The sequence below is a fragment of the Epinephelus moara genome, chromosome 17 (genome assembly GCF_006386435.1).
Source record: "Epinephelus moara isolate mb chromosome 17, YSFRI_EMoa_1.0, whole genome shotgun sequence".
In the NCBI taxonomy this organism is placed as follows: domain Eukaryota; kingdom Metazoa; phylum Chordata; class Actinopteri; order Perciformes; family Serranidae; genus Epinephelus; species Epinephelus moara.
This window is the reverse complement of record NC_065522.1, coordinates 14,473,780-14,495,411: the sequence shown is the minus strand read 5'-3', so window position 1 is coordinate 14,495,411 and position 21,632 is coordinate 14,473,780. Positions and strand designations below refer to the sequence as shown.

The 21,632-nt window shown below is 39.5% G+C and overlaps 1 protein-coding gene across 2 annotated transcripts in view; it reads right to left on the bottom strand.

Moving 5' to 3' along the window:
- LOC126404152 (phospholipid-transporting ATPase ABCA1-like) overlaps positions 1-8,688 on the bottom strand; it is a 209,821-nt gene extending 201,133 nt beyond the window's left edge. Inside the window, exons 1-2 of one of the 2 annotated variants that reach the window (XM_050067165.1) lie at positions 8,510-8,688; positions 581-710 (exon numbers count right to left, since the gene is read on the bottom strand). In XM_050067165.1, the coding sequence (XP_049923122.1) occupies positions 581-646 (66 nt within the window). In that variant the 5' untranslated portion in view covers positions 647-710; positions 8,510-8,688. The remainder of the gene's footprint in view (positions 1-580; positions 711-8,509) is intronic. The other variant, XM_050067166.1, reaches the window with a different exon arrangement.
- Positions 8,689-21,632: the final 12,944 nt, after the last annotated feature.

Below are 21,632 nucleotides of genomic sequence, written 5' to 3'. Positions count from 1 at the left end.
GGATTGGTGGTTCCGTCCAACTACCAACAAAAGGTCACCGGTATTTGACCAGGAAATTAGACTCAACACTCAACTATCTTTCTCCAGGATCACATAGTGAAACTTCAGGTCTGGTAACATTTTTTTTGTAAACTGCAATGACACTTTGCAGAGGACAGGCTGTGTCAGTGAGTTTGTAAGAAGAGTCAGAAAGAGTGTTTGCCCTTCAAACAAAGCATTTAACATTCGTCACTCCCCATCCCGTTCTATTAGGCCAAAGACTGGCTTTGTTAGAAGTAAAACACAGGCAATGTGACATAACGTGCAGAGATAGATCTCCAAATATTGAAGGTGACACTTCGAATTGGTCGGCATTAAGGTAAGATTGTTCTTCTTCTCTAGTGGGAGAGTTAAAGGCGACTTACTTCTATAGGAGACAATTTTCGTAGTAATTCCCTCCTATTACCTTTCCCTCTCATGAATAACTTAGCTGCCCTTGATAACACAACCCTGGGACCATATCCTCGCTTTCCCTTTGTTGCTGACAAATTTTAGCAGATATACGTTGATTTGAAAAGGAGGCTGGTGAGCAGAAGTGTACCTTTTGTCTCTTCCGTAGAGTGAAGTTCTTCCACAGGAGCAGAGTGAACTGCGTCAGGAGACCCATTACGGCTTATCCTGGCAATATCCTGCCAAAGCGTCGCTATGGCAACTGGCCCACTTAATAAACCCTGGAGGGAATAAAAGGCAGAGTTTGGTTTTAATACAGAGGAGCAATGCATCTTGGGGGAGTGCCACTAATCATTCACTTCCCCAGGCCTCGGGGCTTATGGTGCAGCACCTGTTCTAAGAATTATTATCACCTACACTCAGCAAATCTCAGGACGGGGCAATGTCTCACGTGGAGGTTGCGTAAATTGGATCTACAGTATAAAGACTCTTTATTAAAGACCATGTGGTTGTTTTACTTAATGTACTGCATATAAAACTATTAGGTCAAAACCAAAATCTCTTTTCTTTTCCTCTTTAAGGGAGGATGAGGCAAAGTAAATTGTGCGCTTTGTCTCATTAACCACCACTGTGCTACAAGTTCTCTGCCAATTAATCAGTCTTTTTTTGGTGACCAGAGGAAAATAAAAGACAAAAACTTCACGGGCAACTGCCTCACTTTTCATGTGGACCAGTGATTGCTGTAAAATATTTATTGCAGGTTTTACTGGCTACTGAACACTGATTACACAGATAATAAACAAATAGATCTGCCGTGGCATTTTTACACTGCTACATCAAGTATGACCTTTATTAAAAACTCCACAGCTGACAGTCCCTCCTTTGACTACCATTCATTCCCTGGCTCGTCGTGAGGTCCCATTCACTACCTAGTATTGTTAGTTGGTTTTAAGTCCAACTATACAATTGAGTTCACCACTTTAAAGCTACCATTCCAAATTTGTTCCAGTAGTGTCTTTTCTGTCAATGAAAAATGCACCCATGGTTTTGATCATTGATATTCATGTGATGTGTTTGTGCTAAGTCCATGTATGTAACCAGAAGCCAATAATCTGCTGTATATAACATGTAAGTATTTTCCTTAAAATTGGTTTGAGAACAGCTGTTATTGATAGTGGTTTAAATTTTGTTTAAATAATACAGATAGTTGGGGTTAGCTAGGTCTAATCCATTGCAACACAAACTCTTTGACATACACTGGAAAGAATATATACAATTATATTACAAATGTATGGTATAATATATACCACACATTTGAATATAAGTCAAGTCATTTTTTTTAATAGAACACATTTCAAACAACAGGTGAAACTCAATATGCTACAAATAAAAAGCAAAAACAGCAGACAGTATCATAGATTACAATAACATAAAAGATGAGCACATGTAAGATAAGAAGGAATTACATATGAACAGTATAGTGCAAGAAGGTATTACAATGAAACATGAATGAAAAAGGAAGGCATTATTAAAATGGGAATAATAACACAGATTAAAAGAAAAGTTCCACAAATTAACCACACAATTTAAACTGAACTAAAAGCTTGAGGAAAAAAAGACTTTTTAAAGTCTGCTTTTCAAAGAAGACACTGTCATTGCAGACCTCAGTTCTTGTGGAAGAGAATTCCAGAGAGGAAGACTATGACGACTGAAAGCACCATAAGCTGATTTAGAATTTATACTTGGTATCCTGAGGAGACCTTTACTTGATGATCTGTTCCATGTGTAATAGGGTTGACTCAACAGATATTTTTCTCTGCAATATAAACATAATATATGGTATGGTAGAACCCAATCCCAGAACTCACTGGCCATGGTTTGATGATGATAAAGCCTCTTGGGGCTACGGCCAATATTTTGGGACATCTGGTCTAGCCAGCAGATATCTGGGCCAAGGCTTCCTTCCACGCCCCACTCATTGTATACAGTTTGATTAAAACTTGAGACAGGTCCAGACAGCTCATCTCTATAAACAGATATCTGCATAGAATGTAGATAAATTCGGAAAAAAGCAAATGAAACCCTGAATTATCATCAAACGATAGCCGATGGGTTCTAAGTTTGCAATGTGGCCCATGCGTTCTGCCTGTTTTGCGCTCCACAGGACTGTTTACCTGCAGGCAACCAAAGCCAAACAGAAATCTTAGCGCGTCTGAAACCAACAACTTATACCGTAACACCTCACACTATATAAATTAACCATTGATATATCCTAAACTAACTTGTGTACAAATGTGTCATTTTTCAATGTAACATAAGTAACTAAAAATATGATATTGAATGGATGCTGATAATTTATTTCAGATTTCCATACAGAAAATACACTCTCCTTGCTTGCTGTGGAGTGAAAGCTAGATTTGAGAGCATGTGTTTGAGTACAATTCCACATGCAAGGATGGCTTTTAAATGCTCAAAAACATTCAAAGAACAAAGTTATTAATTGTTAATATTCAGTAGCCAAGGTGTGTTATCTAGCTGTGTGTTGCAGAGCACGTCAACTGATGCTCTGTGGAGCCCTTTAAGATTAGAGTAGGTGTACAAGGCTGGTCAGGTGGGGATGGGCTTTTTAGCCCAAGGGTAGTCCTGACAAATGTGCCACCTTTTAACGCTCCATTTCCTCTTTCTGTACAGGTTCCATCTTCCCTCTGTGTGTTTACATTATTTACTGCTACTTCATGGATGTTTTATTTACTGTCATGGGAAAGGTGAGGCTCCCTCACTTCTAAATGGCCAAAAAAGTGCTCTAATGGGTACTCTAGGCAGTTCAATAATCTATTACAGAATATTGGTGAGATGTTATTGGCTGAGCATAGACTTCTCTAACATTTTTTTTTTCCCTGGCAATGCCAGTTTGTACTGTTGTATAGGCCAACTGTGTTGAATCCCGCTATTAGATCTGTTGTTACACTATCACATTCCACATTTTTGACATTTACCAGAGATTGCTGTAGGTTGAATGTACTATAATTGCACCGCCTCCTACACAGTAGTTTTTCTGGTAGCGAACTAATCACTGTTTGCTTTTGCCTTCACTTCATGGCTTACTTTGAATATCTTTGGAAGGAGATGGTGGCTGCAGCATTGTACAAGGGTAAAATGGCCTGTGTCTTTACAAAGAGGCTTATACGCATGAACACTCGACTCCATCAAATGCTTGTATAATTGAGTATGTGCTGCATTGGCTTGCACTGCTTTCAAGCCTTGTCTTTTGAAACATGTAATGCGCAAGAGAAGGACAGCTTGGTACCACCTCCACTCTGAAATCACGTCAAGCATGAAGGGTAAACAACATCTCTAAGAATATACTCAAACCCATACGTCAAAAATGTGTGTGCGGTATCTGAGAAGAGAGATGTGTCTGTAAAAGATGGCGTGTGTGTGTGTGAGTGGGCAAGCGTTGTGGAAAAGCCCAGCTCAAGGACTCTTTTTCAATTCCACATCTAAAGAACAGATAACAAGTAACAAGAGAGGGTATGATTGTGATTTGCATTACAGCCGCAGTGTTACAAAATACAATGAACACAGTTCTCCAGAGAACAAAAACTATACACTGTGAAGAGTGTTTTCCAGATCATCATTTTAATCTACGACTAGGAGCACGGAGAATAATTGAAACAAGTTCTTCTCGCCACTTTTTTGGGCTTGTTTTTCATAAGAGTGTGGCCATCAGGCCCTGAAATCACGGTATCATTAGTCCCAAAGAAGAGAGCACGGAAGGGAGAAAGGGAGAGAATGTAGTGATACAAAAAAGGAAAGCAGAGTATTGAGATGATGTAAGTGCTGATGCATGCCTGGCGTTTGGGGACTAGGGACAGCAAAGTGCATTATTTCAGCCCCTAGGATGATCGAAAGAGTACACAAATATTTGTCATACAGCATGAGAGCAGAGGACGGCGGAGAATATCTGCAACATCCGTCACAAGGGGGCCTGCTATAGCCCTCTGAAGGGTATAATGGTCCCTGCGCTCCTTCATTCAATCTGTCTTGCTTCTCTTTCTAACTCTATCTCAATCAAAAGCTTCTCTACAACTTCACCACTACAGAAAAGCATACTGTAGACTGTGATGTAGAATGTAGGTTCAAGAAGATACTTGTGTTATTTGTTTTAGTTACAGGTGAATACATTATGTTGTACCCTCAACACCTTTCTCTTTAGATGTTATATTAAGGTTAACGTTTTACAAGTAAGCACTTGGTTTTATGCTGATTTTTTTTCAAACACCGGCAAGATCATGCTGGTGATTTAACTGCTGTACAATTTAATCACCAGCATGACCTCTGATCGTGCTGCTTTAGTTCTTTGTACAACAATAATCTGAACTGATTAAATGTGCACACATTAACAGAACTGAGGTATTCTTAACTATGGTGTATAATGTCTCCAAAAGATCCTTAAAACTGATAACCTTTAGTTTTGGGCAGAATATCCAAAAAAAAATTGTTGTGCAGAGGAAACAAGAAATAAAACTATTTCTACAACACGATAAATATGGATTAAAAGAAAAAAAAGGCAGCTTTCTGCTGCCGCCCAAACAGATGAAAAGCAGCTCACAATAGCTCACTGCCGGTTCATTTTTAACGTTGAACTTGAGCATGATGAGTGGAGGTAGCAACAGAAATTATATAAATAAAGTAAAAAAGTATGCAAATTACACTTACAGATATAATGAAAATATTGTTTGAAACATCTGAAGACTAGACGAGAAACATATCACTTTTTCAAGTTTATGCTTGCCTGCTTGCTCGGAGCATAGATGGAGCAACTGCAGGTTGAATTCTAGGCCAAGCGACCAGTTTCATGGCGATATCAAATATCTAGACGTCTAAAGAAATGTGTCAATCAACTCCACAATCCCTTTCTTCTCTCTTCATGTGTATGCTTAGTATGTTATATTTCCATAAAGTACATAGCTTTTTTATCATTGCATTATGCGCATGAGAATCACATGCAAGACTCTGAGGCTCTGGATACTAAAGCTGCACAAGTTGCAAGGATGGTGACACATCTCGCTGTCATCTGATATCCCAAGTTCATGGCCACAAAATCCGCAGGCTCTCTATTGTACAGTATGTGTTGCACTATCAACAACCAGTGGTAGCTGCAAGAATCTGCTTCCCAGCTCTACGTGAGTTATGTTGTGATACTAAACCTTACTTATAATGGCTGTGAGCAACCTGTTCCCCCTGGGCACCTCTCTTCCCCATCCCTGTGTCAGCCCTGCTAACCTGATGGGAAAGAGAGTCCACTGACCCAAAGATGGATGCCACCATTTATGTCACCTGCCACCAGATCAGCAAACAGCAAAATTAAATTGCAGTAGCCAGGTTTCAACTAGTGAAAGGTAGTTGCTCTCCATACTTTTAACAAAATATGTAAAAATAAAATACTCTGCACTAAAATACCAAGATTTGGACATTTACTGTAATTACTGTGATATACTAAGCTTAAGCTACCAAGCCGACGAAGTCAGCATCGCTGCCATGTACAGTTATATTTCATGGAAGGTGCAAGTGAGGCTACGGCATAGGGTACGGATCTACAATGCAGATTCAACGCAGAAGTATAACCCCCAAATTCCACCAGATGCTTGTTGGTCGCGTCTGCGCTCCGGAACGGCAGCAGCGCCGATCCGTTTCAATTCTGGTCAATGTGTGTGCTTCCACCGGCTGCGGCTGTGCTGCGTTCCAGCTCCGTCACAGCTGCGGCGCTCCGGAGCCCTTCGCAACAGATACACAGGGCTTCTATTTTTGCCGGATGCCAGAGCACAACGCAGCAATTCAGCACAGAGGAGATCGTGCGGGGCAGGAAGTCGTGCACAGAAACAAAATAAAACATCCAGTTCATTTTCCAAATAAAATACAGAGTGTTCACAGTGGATCATATTTCTCTGCACTACACCTTGAAAACGTCACAATGGACGGAGGCAGACCTTAAGTCAACAGGTCAGAGGTTTCCAGACGTCATCTCACCCTGTTGACACCATGGACGAGGAGATGTTAATCATAGACGTGCACCGAGATGTCTTCCTACTACTCCTCTGGTTTTGTGGTTCTGTTTATAGAAACTACATCTTGTTATATCGCGCGAATATGCGTGAATTCGCGAAATCTTGCGGGTCCTCGTGACTCCCGCTGTCTGGCGGAGCTGCACCGCTCCGCACAGCAAATGCAGCCAGTGGGTGTTGACGGACAGCGGAGCAAGCAGCGGATAACCAGTGCTTTTGTTCTGCAACGCACACGCATCCAGTGGAATTCCGAGGTAAGCCGGCCTTTACACATCAGAAATACAAGCTTTCAAAATGGCAACATGGCCAGTTTTCTGACACAAAATTAAGTCTCTTCAAACTTTAACTCTTATGGTGAAATTTCTCATGAGAAAGATTATGATGATTACATGCTGTGTGGATTGAATGTTACAAAAACCACTTGCAAGGTAAATGTATCAAATATTTCCCTCAATTGTGCCTAACTTAAATACTGTCTTAATCCTGGTGGCACAGTAGGATTGTTTTAAGGCCAAGACGCTTTAATACGCATGATGAACATAATTAATATTACACGTCACTTATTTGCTATGCTGACACAGACCTGTACTGTTGTTACTTTCTTTGTTTGAAATACTATGCCATGCTTGAGATAACAATGAAGCAACATTATGCTGCTGCACTCTGGTGTTAGAATCCCTGACACTCATTAGTTTGTTAGCATGTTAGTTTTGAGGATAACAAATAAATAACTCAATATGGGATGATGAGTGAAAAGCTGCTTTTCATCAAACCTATTTAATTAATTGCTTATTAAATTTATCTTCAACACAGACCCTTAAATGAGTCGACTAATCAGGTAGGTTTATAACAGCTGGTTTGTAAATCACATCTTAAAAGCTTTCTTTTAACAGCCTTTTAATAAAACTAATTGTTTACGGCCGTGTGTGTGAGTGAAAGCACATAATGAGTAAAAGTGTGGCCATGATAAATACACCACACATGGCAGCACAAACCATCAAACCAGAACTGTGGTTAAATTCAAGTAGTGTTGACATTATCTAGAATTAGCACTGATAAAATGGAGCTTGTTACATTAAAAATAACTGTGTTTCTACTTCTGTCACGCAGACAGCATTTTCGCATTAAAGACTCCCTTTAATCACAGAGACTTTAAGCAGTAATATTGGAGTCTGTCAACATGATATCTCTGATATTAAACCAGTCATTACACGTAATTAGTTTGAGAAAAGTAATATCTATAAGCTCTGGTAACTGTGCTTCCTGGGGCAACCTGTCAATCACTTTCAGCAGCTAATTAGTCATTCATTATAAACAAATGAAAATTATAAATAAAAAAAATTATGGGATAAATGTTAGCACTTAATGAATCATCAAGAGATGTCATTCAAGAAGAAATTGTTTTGCAGACACAGTACACAGTACAAAGGTACACTATATGTGACACGGGCTCTCTACTAGTCATTACAGCAGTTTCAGCTCTGTGTAAATCATTAGCTTTGGAGTAATGTTGCTCAGCAGACGCACCATCACTACACACATAACAATGGGCTAAAGTTCATCGTCTTTCCCCTTTTGACTCAGCAAACATGTTGTAAGGATACCAACTTGTTTGAAATTCCTGATAAGCAGTCAGCTATAACCAAACTATAATGATGAAAACTCCTGTTCCTCCTGTTTTTGTGTAACACAAAGGTATCCATTCAAATCCTTAATTGTCTTCACAGCTTCTTTATTGCCACTTTAAAAGCAGCCAGCCTGGAGACCAGTTTATTAAACGCTTTCAAATAAGATAAGCAGTTCTTACGGTGCTCTATTTGATCCACTACAGACAAGACAGGTGAAGGAAAACAGAGACAAGTGAACAGACACCCAGTCCTGAGCCCAAGCTAGCCTCGGGAGTAGAGAGCAAGCTACAATAACAACAACAGCGAGAGAAGAGAGGCAGCATCACAGGAGGCTTGGCTACAAAACATGTGTCCTGTTAGAGCAAACAAATGTCAAAAACAACCTACCTCTTAGCTGTTTGGTTTGCACCCATCAGCACATCTTAGGGCCTACAGATGGATTTGACCGGTTTTAACTGCCGGCCTTTATGAGTCACGCAAAAAGCAACACTTTTACCATCTCTTTTCCGTTCTCCCTCCCTCTCTCACGCACACGCATACACACACACACACTCCCTGCCTACCTCTCATGTCGCTATGCGCTTTTACCTAGAGTCATAAAGTATGCAAATGACCTCTGCTGAGCCTGTCGAAGCGACTGTAGCCACGGTAATATCAGAGCCAGGAAGCACACAGGTGGTGTACATTGCACAGCATGTTCCCTTAAGCTCAGCCCTGTAGCAGAACACATATGTCTGCTCCTTGTAGTCTTGTCTAAGTTACCTGATGAGGCGAGGAGGGTGAACGGGAGCATTGCCCTACATTCTGCTGGCCTTGTTTTTGCATTCATGTGTTGTGTAAGTTTGTCTCGCAGGGATTCTTGCATTAAACTTTGAAATTCAGTCACCTGTTGAATTAGCACAAATTATTCATGAGCTAATTAGTCCAAAAACTAATCTTTCTTTTTTTAATAAGTGAAGCGTCACTGAAGGAGGTCAGAGACCAGATGGGATCACGGGGGGTATATTTATTTACTGTGACACGGAGCCGAGCTGAAAATGTTGATGATGTTGTTGATGATCAACTGAATGCGTCACATGGGGGGGGAGCAGCTAAGTGCAGCGACTGTAGGGTTTTATAGCAACTATATAATTTGGTAACAAGGGGGCTAAGAGTTTATTATGCTAGGTGATAAAGAATAATACCAAAGCTGCACAGGGAGGACATGATTATTTAGATGAGATGGGTGTTTAGACAGGGAATAAACAAAGAAGCCTCACACTGGATGATATTTGTGTTCATTAGTGTGTCATTCATTAATATGTCACCCCAAAACATTTTTTTTCTTTTAGACCAAAGCTAAACGCAAAGGAATTATTAGTTATTATATGTACTTCAAACCAGAACAAGAGCTGATGACAAATCAACACAATCAAACAACTTCGCCAACAAACAATAAGAATTAACAAACAAAAATGTCTGCATAAATGCTCTAGCACAAGGGTCTTCAACATTTTTCCGGCCAAGGACCCCTTAGCTCAAAGAGACATGGGGCCGGTACAACCCGCTACGTATATTGTATAAAACTGAGTTGCAACTGAGATAATTCTCCCAACATTTTCTGGATGTTCTCTCATTTACGCTTGCATAGAGCTGCTAAGTCAGCAGCAGTTGTAGCATGGTTAGGTGCATTAGCCTCAATCTCTACATTCTCACTGGTGGTTTCAAAGGTGGACGGTACGTCAGAGACTCTTCCTGGAAAAGTTACACAACGATCCACTGACAATCTTGTGGCTCACAAGAATCTCTGTAGACTTGGAATAAAAATAAAGCTAATTGGCCATAATGTTTAATAGCGCACAATGTTAGCTATCTAGTTCAACTTGCCGTCATGTATCCGTGCCACATTGTGCTTTTGCATTAGCTAGCTTACAGATTGTGCAACGATTCATGGGAAACAATTAGCCTATCAATAATGTTGTGTACTGTACATTAAATTTAATGAATAGGCCGATTTACCTTTGCCAATAAAATGTTGGCTCAATTTTAATGTTTATTTTCAGACATAGTTCAACTTTTGAAGAAAAATAAATAAATAAAGCTCACCTTGTTTTTCTTACTCTGTTTTTGTCTCACTGATTTTGTGCGATTTTAAATTGATGTACTTTTAATGTTGTTTTCTGAGTGGACCCCAGGAAGACTCGCGACCACTTTCTGGAAGCTAATGGGGATCCGAATAAAGAATACTGATCAACCAATAATTGGCAGCCCCCTTGCAGTAAATGTACAGACCCCCTAGGGTGGCAGACCTCCTGTTGAAGACCCAGGCTCTAGCATGTTCTGACTGTGATGATCACTCACTGATGAACTAGACGGACTAGAGGTGATACCCCTACTGTAGACCAACTGTTAACATAAGGTCTTTGGATCATTTTTCACTTAGGTTTGATTTTTTTCAGTGTCATTTTTTCAGGAGGGGAGACACCCTGCAGCCACCTATGTTGCCTATAGGAAGAACAGCCACTGGATACATTTTAAAATACCAATTTAAGTTGTGATAATTTTGAACTACTGAATAAGATCTGAAAATACCAGCCAGATCTTCAAATACTAGTGCAGTGTTCCAATAAGGAGCTCTAAAAGCATGTGCACTTCTGTGGTCAAACTCTCGCCGTGCTCTGGCAAACTTCAAGAGGAAACTTTTCTGTCCCTCACCATCACTGAAGGGTTACTGTGACTTGTTCACGAGGTGTCGGTCCATACTCTCAATTAGTTACACACACTCACACTCATGGAACCCAGGTGAAACCTCAACTGCCCAAAAGTAATTGCTTCGCCTAATGAAGTGCTGCCGCTCGAAGGTGCCAGTGCGGTGGAGTACACCTGCTGTTCCCAGGTCAGTAAACCCTGCATTAGTCTAGCCATACTAATGAAAAACAAGGTGCACATTTGCAACAGCACTACCTTGTAATTTGTTTCTTGCATACCTTAAGGAACAAATGATAATGGGAACACACCCTGAACCTGGCAAGACGAAATGAGCAAAGAGGCACCAAACTGAGTTGGATGACCATACAGTTAAGTAAAGCAAAGGGGCTGTGATGAAAGCAGTCACTCACTGTGGCAAATAGTTAATTTAATAGTTTCTATCTGACTAGCTCAACATCATGCAGTGCATTTTTACTGTATTTGGTATTTCTGTGTAGAATGATGGGCAAGTGATTTCTTATTCTACAGAAGGAAGCAGGCAGAAAGCAGATAATTTACAGGCTGTACACATGCAACTGGATCAAGTGTTCCTGCAGACTGGATGCACAGTAAAATCAGCTGGGGCAAGTGGATCAAACTCTTTATCCACTCAAAAAAAAGTGAGATTAGTAAAATAAAGCAGGGAGAAAAGTTGTCTCAAACCAGCTTATTCTACTTTGTTCTATACTTACTTAAATCACACAGCTACAAGCCACCCACTGGTGCTCCAACTTTAACACCCGCATCATCATCTCACCACTCAAAGCATTACAGAGCACTAATGTTTGCTTTGCTCTACAGTAAGTAAAAATATTCCTTATCACACAAGCTGGCGGAAAGAGTAACAAGCTTCTTTGCAATTCTTGCTGATTTTATTGCCTGCTCAGGGGAACTTGAGTTCACTGACTGACTTATTTATGTGCATCAAAGTTCAAGCTGGCACTATTACTTGGTTAGACCCCTGCGTGCTTGCATTTCAATCAATTTCAAAAGTACAAAATAAGGAAAATGATCACGCATGAATACCCAAGCAAGGATAGTCAATATCCCAGGCTGCTTACCAAGAGCAAGCCATATCAAACACCACGCAGATCTTTCTGAGAGCCTGTGCAAGTTCGCTAGCCGATTTCCCTCTGCCCTCGATTTCTACAATTTCTGTCTCCCTGTTGATGAGGTGAGGGGTAAACACACAGGTGCTTGTTAACTATGTTCATCCGGACAGGCCGGACAGCTGATGGACACTGGGCAGAGATAAACATTTGAAAGGCCTATAGGGCCACAGCTGGCATATTGGCTTTCGATTCTGTGTTATATCTTCCTCGGAGCAGGTGGAGAGTTGTCCTGGGGAAGAGAAAACCACAAAAGTTGAGAAAAACAAATAACAGCCTTCCTCGACAGATGCTGTTGCCTCTTCCTGACTGCCGGCCATGGGTACAATTGTGTTTGTTTTGACTTCAGCCAGCGCAGCCCACACAGACTGTGCAGAGGCAGAAGACTTGTTCTTTTTTCTTTTCTTTTCTTTTTTTTTTTTTTTTAAAACCTATGTAGTCTATTTTGACATCACCACTGTATGGACTGCAGTGAGAGCACGGTGTGAGAAAAACAACACCTTGAATTTCGGACTCACAAGGGCATTAGTTTCAAGCAGAAGAACAGTTTTGTTATTTCGAAGCCAATTCTATAAGATTCCTCAGATACATTAGGTCAACGTCTTTTTCATAGGAGATGAGCAAAGTAAAAGCCTGAGATTTAACATTCAAGGTTGATCAAGAAGGGAAAAAAATGACTTGGCCACTACCACAGAAAGCTAAGTTCAGTCCCTGGCAGTGCTGCGTCCGACCTCCTTTTTTTTTTACTACCACCCAACTCAACCACAAGCAGCTGCCGTGAATAGGTAGACCTGCAATAACAAGAAGGAAACAACATATATTTTGACAAAGTAAACGCCATTTGAATTTGACAAAAATCTGAATGACACATTCAGTGGTCAAAGAAAGAATTGTTGTTCTGTTCAATACTCCACTGCCTCATTTGACAGGTTCAAATGGAGCTTTACAATTTTCCACCTATGGCAACACATCTAACATGCTTCCACACATTGCTTCTCAGACAGCTCTGTGTCAAGATTATCCATTCACCACGGCTCGCTGGTTTACTTCATTTTGGATCAACGTGGAGAACAGCAATAGCCTAGTTTACTGAGGGTAGCAGGGCATGCAGCAGATCAGAGTAACAGTGCATTTTACGAACGCTCCCCACTGGGATATTTGCAAAGAGCCTGTTGCACTTAAATGCTGCAACAGGCCATTGAATTTTGAGCAAGGAAGTTATTGTGAGATGCTAAAAAGCTAGTCAGTGGCACTGTGAGTAGAAGTTATTTTGTCACACACACACACACACACACACACACACACACACACACACACACACACACACACACACACTGTGAATCCTGAATAAGAATATATCATTACAGACCTAACATTCAAACTGTCTACAAAATTTTCAATTAAAAGTGGCAAAACATTGATATGCCATGTAGGGAGAGACTCACTTCAAAGTGGGATATGTCAGTCTAATCAAAATCTCAAAGACGACAAATTACATTCTGGTATTCTGTGGACAGGTTGGACAAGGTTGATATTACACAGCCTTCTCTAATTTCTGTGGTGAAAAGCAAGTGAGGGATCATGTCTCGTCACTGCAGTAGTTCCTCCTGACGATTTTAACGGCCATCTACACATAGGAACAGAATCTGTGGGGCTATCGTTACCATATTACACTGTCCAGCTACCTGCTGACAACTAAAAATAATCAGCTGGTGACTCCATGTGCATCAGAGGAAGCACACGGTTGCCTCCACCCTCCCTGGGCCAACAGTGGGTGTTCGCGGTGACACATAATGCAGTGTTTGGGAAACTGGCCCTACCAAATTAGAGAGGTAAAAAATCTGATTTTTCTCCTTTGTGCATGTGGACAGACCATGAAAAATGGGCTAATAGTCCGCCAGGCCACAGCAAGGTGTGACACCTGCTGCCACACTGGCATACAGAACCACAGACGAAACTGTGCCAACCCATCTATTTGCCAGCATATTGATGGGGCCAAAGTCAGCAATGGTATCATCTGCAGTGGTTGGTGCTGCTCCATCAGCTTGGCTAGCTGGAGCACTCACTTGTATTGGTGAAGATTTTCATTTGACTGGAAGGTTGTTAACAAGTCTTTTGGGATCTCCTGTACGTAATTCTGACTAAATATGAGTATATTATCAGTAACTACATTGGATGGTATTGACATTTGTTACACAGATAGCCTTGATGCTTGCCTTTGACTAAAGTAAGAAGAAGTGCTGTATCAGTGAGCATACATTTTACACAAATTAAGGATATTCTAGTTTCTTTTCAATGCCCTAAATCAAATGGAATGCTCAGTAACTCTATAATTTGATGCCTTTGGTGAAATATTAATGTGTTTTACATTTATCAAGGATAACTGAATTACAATCATCAGGGATGGGCTTGTAACCATATGGGAACTCTCTTCGACCTGTGTGACGAAGAACTCTTTCAAATAAGGAGTATTAGTGCCAACATCTACCTTACTGTTCCAAACTTTAACTCGAAGAAATATTTCCAAAATGTAACACATCATGCTGTTTTATTGTCTTCATTTTCAAAACAGGGAAAAGACAGTCCAACATTTGCAACAAAGATAAAAGCAGCACTAATGAGAATTTCTGCTTTTTTATCTGTATCCCTCATGGAAATATAAACTATGCTTCACTGTGGAATTGCATGTCTGTGTTATCTGTAAATACCTCATTTTCAGTTTCGAAACAAAGTTCAAACAAACAGGTAACTCAACAAGGACTATGATAAATAAAACAAGATATTTAAATTTCTATTTTAACCCAAATGACAAGCCATCTACCACGAGGTTTCATAAAGTGTGAGAGAACATTTGAAAGGGCACATCAAGGTCTCATTTTCACAGGGATGAAGACTGCATGTGGTTGCTAACCTCAGGACCCATTCACCTGACAGTCAATCTACCGAATGCTAATAATACAGTTATTTGTTTTTGTTTTTTAACAATTGCGAACATCCTTTTGTCCAATCTACAGCCACATCTGTCTTTTGTGGACTATACTATTAACACAATTCATGTTGTTCTCACAGAATATGCAGTCAATTAACTCATATTAAAGTCATAACATTTTCTTTACATACAAGCTTACCCAATACCAAAATTATGGATCCTGCTTGCAAACAGAATACCAGAAAAGAAAATCTAACCTCCAAAACCTTAAATACAGAATAAAGCCTCTACTTCTACAACAACAGCAGCTCAAAAGCTATACTGAAACATCTGGTAAGTATTTCTGAAGGAACAAATCATTGAAACACTGAGATTATATGATTTAGTTGCATAAAATAGCCCAGGTGTTGAAGTTTTCCAAATAACAAGAAGATAGAAAACGTGCTAGTATTTGAAAGACTAATATATTGAGTGTGGTTTGCCCTGTTCTGATAGAGTTGATGTATGTGGAGAAAGTTATTTTACATTTTGAAATGTTGAGTATGAATTTAATGAGCAAAAAAGAAGAAAATTAACTATTTGGCTAATTATGTGATGTAGGTTTGTTGCTGTGTTAAGAGTTTAGGTAGTAAGTAAAAGCATAGGTAACATCTAACGCCTGTTAGCAATGGTAAAAAAAAAAAAAAAAAAAAGTTTCTCACAATAGATACACAAACACAAAGGTAATAGGATGATTCTGCACACTGCAAATTGCACTAGTGTAACTTATTGCATCCATTTACTTAAGTACACTCATCCTTGAACCTTAACCCCAACCTTGAGGCTTATCTGTCCATACAGTGTGTCACTGAGGCGTAGCAGAAAGATGCACGTGCCCACATCTGTGTGTTTTTATCTGTCCAAGGCTCTCATTTCAAAATGCTAATCATATAGAGTTTCCCTTAATAAGTCCCGCATGCTCCCAGCAGGTGAGATCTCAGGCCCGTGAAACTGACCACACACAGATATTCTCTTCCCATTTATAGGCCCAGCTTCACCGTTCCATAGGTCATTTATCTGCGAGAGTCACACAGATTTTGGCATCATCTCGACTGATGGATGGCCCTGGATATCATTTACTGTGAATAAGTTTAAAACTCAATCTGCTGGAGAGCAGCTGCAGAGTGGACATTTTTTCCCCCCCGAACAACATGTTGCAAAAAAACGAGCAAATGAATAAGTAAATATGTAAAAAAAAAAAAAAAAAAACATCTGCCAACTGGGTGATATCAAGTGACCTCAGCCCTAAATTTCCCCCAGCATGATAGAGCTTATTGACTCTGGACTGACTGTTGGTTTTAAGCATATTTTTTCTTGCTTGCACCCATGCAGCACATTTAGATTCGGAGAAAGTGGGAAAAGAAATGGATTCGTGACACGCAAAAAATACTTTAAGAGATAAAGAAGGTTTGTAAAAGGGTTATTTGTTCTTATTTTAAAAATAGAGTCTCACTTTCATATTTCAAGTCAAGTTGTTCAGTGGTTAAGGGACCACAGAGGAAATGCTCAGCCTCCCTTTGGCTTTACTTTTGAACACACAGATGGGGTTTGTCTGCTGATCTGTAGTCATGAGGCTATACAAGAACCTGAGATAGAAACTAGAATAGATGTTTACTTTAAAGGCACTTGATGAACGCTAAAATTTTCAAAAGCCTGGTTGGTTGGTTGGTTGGTTGGGGATGAACAGATAAGAATACCACGATCTACAACACTAAATCCAAGATTTAATAACAGAAAAAGTAACTTTTTCCCTGTCAAAAAATACCTCAATTGGCGATACCTCTTTATATATTAGTGTTGTTTTTAAAAATTCAAACCTGAATGAAAGACGAAAAATCCAAGTCCCTGGCAGCTAATTTGACATTTCGTGCAGAATGTGGAAAATTTGATGGATAACAGAGAAAACAATTTGTGGGGAAAAAGAAAAAAAAATACACTGTAGAAAGTTTTTCCACTTCAAAATGTCCAGTTTTTACTTGTGAACAGACTTGACGAAACAACAGCTAGGTATCATTGGTATGTGAACATTGGGGATGTTTAGTTGGCAAAGGTGAACGCATTATTGCAGGCAACGCACACATCTTTAACAGATCAAATCAACAACTCTATTCCTGCAATCTGTTGAATCTATTAGTGGCCAGTTTGAGTTGGGGCCCAGGCAATTCTGGCTCTGCTGTGGTCGACATAATCATTTTGACAGCGACGTCAAGCCTGTTGATATCCCATTCATCAGCCTCTGAAATCATTCCTTCTGCTCCACAGAAATTGTGAATAACAGAAAATATATTTTGGACTTACTTTAACCACTAAACAAACAATATCTGTATGCTAGATATTGGTGGCAAGTCTTCATTGCAATCATTATTATTATTTTAAAAAGCACATTTAGATGATTATAAGTGCTACCATCAAATGTCAGATACGTCATTAATAATATGGGATTGAATGTTCCAAAGTACATTATATAGAACATATAGTAGAGTACTTTCAGGCAGGGGACACAACATAAACACCTTTATAGTGTGGTGCTCATGATGTTACAATGTAGAGAGTGTGTTAGGAGGGTGAAAATTTAAATTTATGCAATGTGGAGGCTGTAGTTCAAGGTTTTGAATCAGACTGCATTGTGTTCCGGTGTTCATTTGATTTGTCAAGGTAGAAGGAGTCTACATTCATCACCAACCCCCGATAAACAACCTGAGGCCTAAAGAAAGACGCACACAGAGGTGATTCAGCACCTCCCAGACACAGTGTTCTATACATTATAAGCGTCACAGTGGTAGCATTTATTGCAGGGCTGTTGTACTGGATTGCATTATTTTGTGCTGAATGATCCAGTTATGTCCACCCCCTGTATGTCTACTCCCGGTGACGTTACCCACAATGTAGAGTGCTTGCAATTCATTTCTTTACAAGGCAAAATAAAAACGACGACTGAATGTGTATTGATTACTGCCAATTGAAACAAATAGAGGCAGGCTTCTTGTCCCTGGTCTGTCCGCACAGCCCACCTGCCAGAATAAAATGCATTTCTGAAAAACATGGAAACGTTCATGGGTGTCATACCAACATTTGTAAAGTTATATAGATCTAATTACATGTATATGAGCTGACTTTGTCATCTGAAGGTGGAGGGGATGGTGGGTGGTGTGACACCTTTGAGAGACGGTTGCCAACAGCGAAACCAACTGTTTTTTAGCGAGCCATCACTGCTTTTCCGGCAACACAAGTGCCCCCAAACCAGGGTATTTTAAGCCAAAACATGATCTTCTCCAAACTGTAACCAAGTGGTTTTGGTGCTAAACATGACTACACGTTAACCACAGCTTTTGCATATTTGCAACACAACAATGTACAAATGATACATATGCATGGTTTGCAGAAACATACAATACCAACATTTATACTGGTGATTAGGTTGCTCTGCAATGTGCTTAAAAGTCTCTGTGACATGTGGCGTTAACAGAACTTAGTATTTTCAAGTGTTTTCAAAGGATCACATAAATTTGAAAGCTGGCTGAGGTCACTGGATGTTTTGCGCTCCAGACCCTTATTAAAAGTACGAGTGCTGTTAGGCATGCACTGAAGCATGCCTAAACAGAGGAAACTGTCAAAAATGTTCTACATCACATCAGCACACAAAGGCACTCTTGGTCCAGGGAAGTAATTATTTGCAGTGAATGGCCACATATCTGAAGTCTTGACAAAGAATGGCCTGAGTGATTGTTATATCTGGTGTCTCAAAGAGATCAACCTATGTTTTGTTCAAATAAACCTCACCTAGGTAATGAAAAACAGGCTTTGACATATTGTAAGCTGTCACTGAAAGTCAATGAGGTAAGACATGTTACTTACTATGAGACAAAAATCAAAGGCTCTCAAATATTGCAAATATCAAGGGTGCACACTGAGGAATAGAAGCAGGTAATGGAATTTCAGTCTTCTATTGGTTAGGGACACATCACAAATCGACTCGTTTGTAGTCTCTATCTTTCTTTTTCTGGCAGTTTATTTTCATCTATTGTGTGAGTGCCTTTGTTCAATATCTAATTATGTTACCAAAACTGATAAAAATAGGAGTCCTGGGCCTGGAAGATGGGACACCATGTTGAGGGGAGAAAATGGATAGTCTGATTATCAGCACAAAATTACATTTAGATTCTCCCTTTACTCAACATAAAAAGTACTCACAATTCATAAGGTGCTATTGTGATGATACTGGATCTGAATGGACAAAATCTAAAAGGGGCCTATTTTTCTACAGTGTATACAACTTAGAAATTGACATTATTTATCATACTGTAAAGCCTTCAAAGTGAATTAGTGTTTTAATTTGGTGAGTAGTGCGCTATGCCCAATGTTTATGGTTCCATGTCAAAGAAAATGGCAGAGTGCTAATGGTAGGCCATGTTCCCAGAGTAAGCACTCAACCAGCTCAGACACAAATGGACATGTATTAATGTCAATTAGTACAACCGTCAAATCAGATGTTAACACGCTTCTTTACGGTTTTCAGAAGTGAGGCACAGAAGATGATGTTTTTCATTTAGCAAATCAATTAACCTTTTCAGTGGTCACGTTTTATTTCAACGCTGTCAAAGAAAATAAAACGAGTTAAAAAGATGTGGTGGTGGCTCAAGGAAAAATACAGTTAACATCTACAGCTTTGACAATTAGGCGTGCTGAGAAGCAATGCTGATTATGCTTTCATACATTTTGTTGTGTTAGCTGCTTACGCTGACAGAAAAAGGTCAAAGAAATTATGTGTGGAAACCTTTAATTTAGTTTCAGCTATGTGGAGGATCTACGCTTTCAATTACCACACAAAAACGAGTTCAGGACAGTGAACTCAAATTTTTTAACAGTTGAGTATCAAAATATAAACAGTAGCAGAAAAAAAAATTGAGGGTACCATTGCACAAATTTCTTTCTTTCTTCCAATCTTTACATCTAATGCATTATGTCAGGCATCTGCTGTCACGTTCAAAAGACAGCAGTGTAATAATCTAAAGCATTAAAAGGAACACTTCACCCACAAAATGATCATTTGTATGTCAATACGTCCCCGCGTTTCCTTAAATTTGTGAAGACAACGTTGCATGCCTCCGTGGTGAACGAAGAATCCAAAACCTGAAATAGTTATTGGTAAACTGTTAATCAACAGCAAAACTATATTGACGCATGCATTTACAAACTCTCACACAACTCCTGCAGTATAATCCAAGCCTTATTCACTCATTTTCGCTAAAACCTTACAGAAGTAGGGTTTTTAACAGAATGCGTGTCTCTGGGAGGAACTAAGTGTACAGCTGGATAAATGAGATTTGGTATATATAGCAGGAGTTTGTAACATAAGTAGTTTTGCTGTTGTTAAAACAAGTCAACCTTCAACTCCAGTTGACCAAGAATTTGTCTAACTAGTTTGTTTTCATAAATTAAATGCAACATGGGGTATGTAATTGATACACAAATGATTAAGTTTTCCTTTAAATCTAATTTCTTAGAGGGAAAAGGGAAATTAAATGGGTTCCACAGAAAACGTAAGAATAGGGCTGCAACTAACGATTTTCATTGTCGACTTATCTGTCAATTATTTCTTTGATTCGTCGACTAATCATTTTATCGAAAAATGTGTTAAAATGTTGAAAAATGTCGGTCTGTCTCTCCCAAACCCCAAAATTACGTCATCTAATGTCTTGTTTCGTATTCAGAAGCTGCAATAAGAGTATTTTGGGGTACTTTTATAGTATTTTTCTATGAAAAATGACTCAAACCGATTAGTCTACTACTAAAATAGTCACCGATTATTTTAAAAGTCGATTAGTCATCGATTAGTCGACTAATAGTTGCAGCCTTACTTAAGAAACGTATATGCTGTGATTGAACCTCTTTTTGGGTTGTAGCAAAGATGCAAGCATATCTGAAGATAATACCCAGTGTTTTCTTTCACACAGGGCACAGCAGCTCAAGTTGTTGTTTTGGTTTGATTTTTCTGGAAGCTGCCCGAGCTATTAAGTTTAGCCTTGAAAAAGGTCATATGATAAAGACTATCAAAAGAAGGAATTCAGTGATCGAGATGAAAAACGTTTTGTTTTTTTAAAGACATTATTTTCATTCCTTGCCCTGGCATGAACTTCGCTATGTGGCAGACAAAGCAACACACCAAAGGTGTTAAAAATTCAATTTCTGCTCAGAGCCAAGCGATTTAAAAAACATTTCATTTTCAAGCCTTTTTGGCGGTTAGACTGTTACAGTGATATCATCCTTATTTTTGTAAGGTTTACGAGAGATTCATTCCTTCATAAATCTCTGTGAGATAATAATCCCCACCATTCCCCTTGGAAAACCGCACCCTACATGCTCGCTACAAACAAACAAATCCCAGTCATTTGATTGTCAGCCAAGTCACCCTAAAGTATAAACTTTAAGTCACACATGCTTACAGGATGAAAGTACAACAAAACAGGTCTAGCATGGGAGCAAAAAAGACATTAAATAACCACTAAAACTTAACGTTTTGATGTCTTGGCCATTTGTCTTAGGCTCCCTCAGACTTTCAGCAGAATGTTATTTGAAGTCACATTAATGTCATGTAATTCGTAAGGTTTTATGGGGTGCTGAAGTGGTTACAAGCTTCCCCCTAGCAGTGCCTATACAACCCATGAGGATAACCAGTCATACAACTACAATATAAGTTCAAAATCCT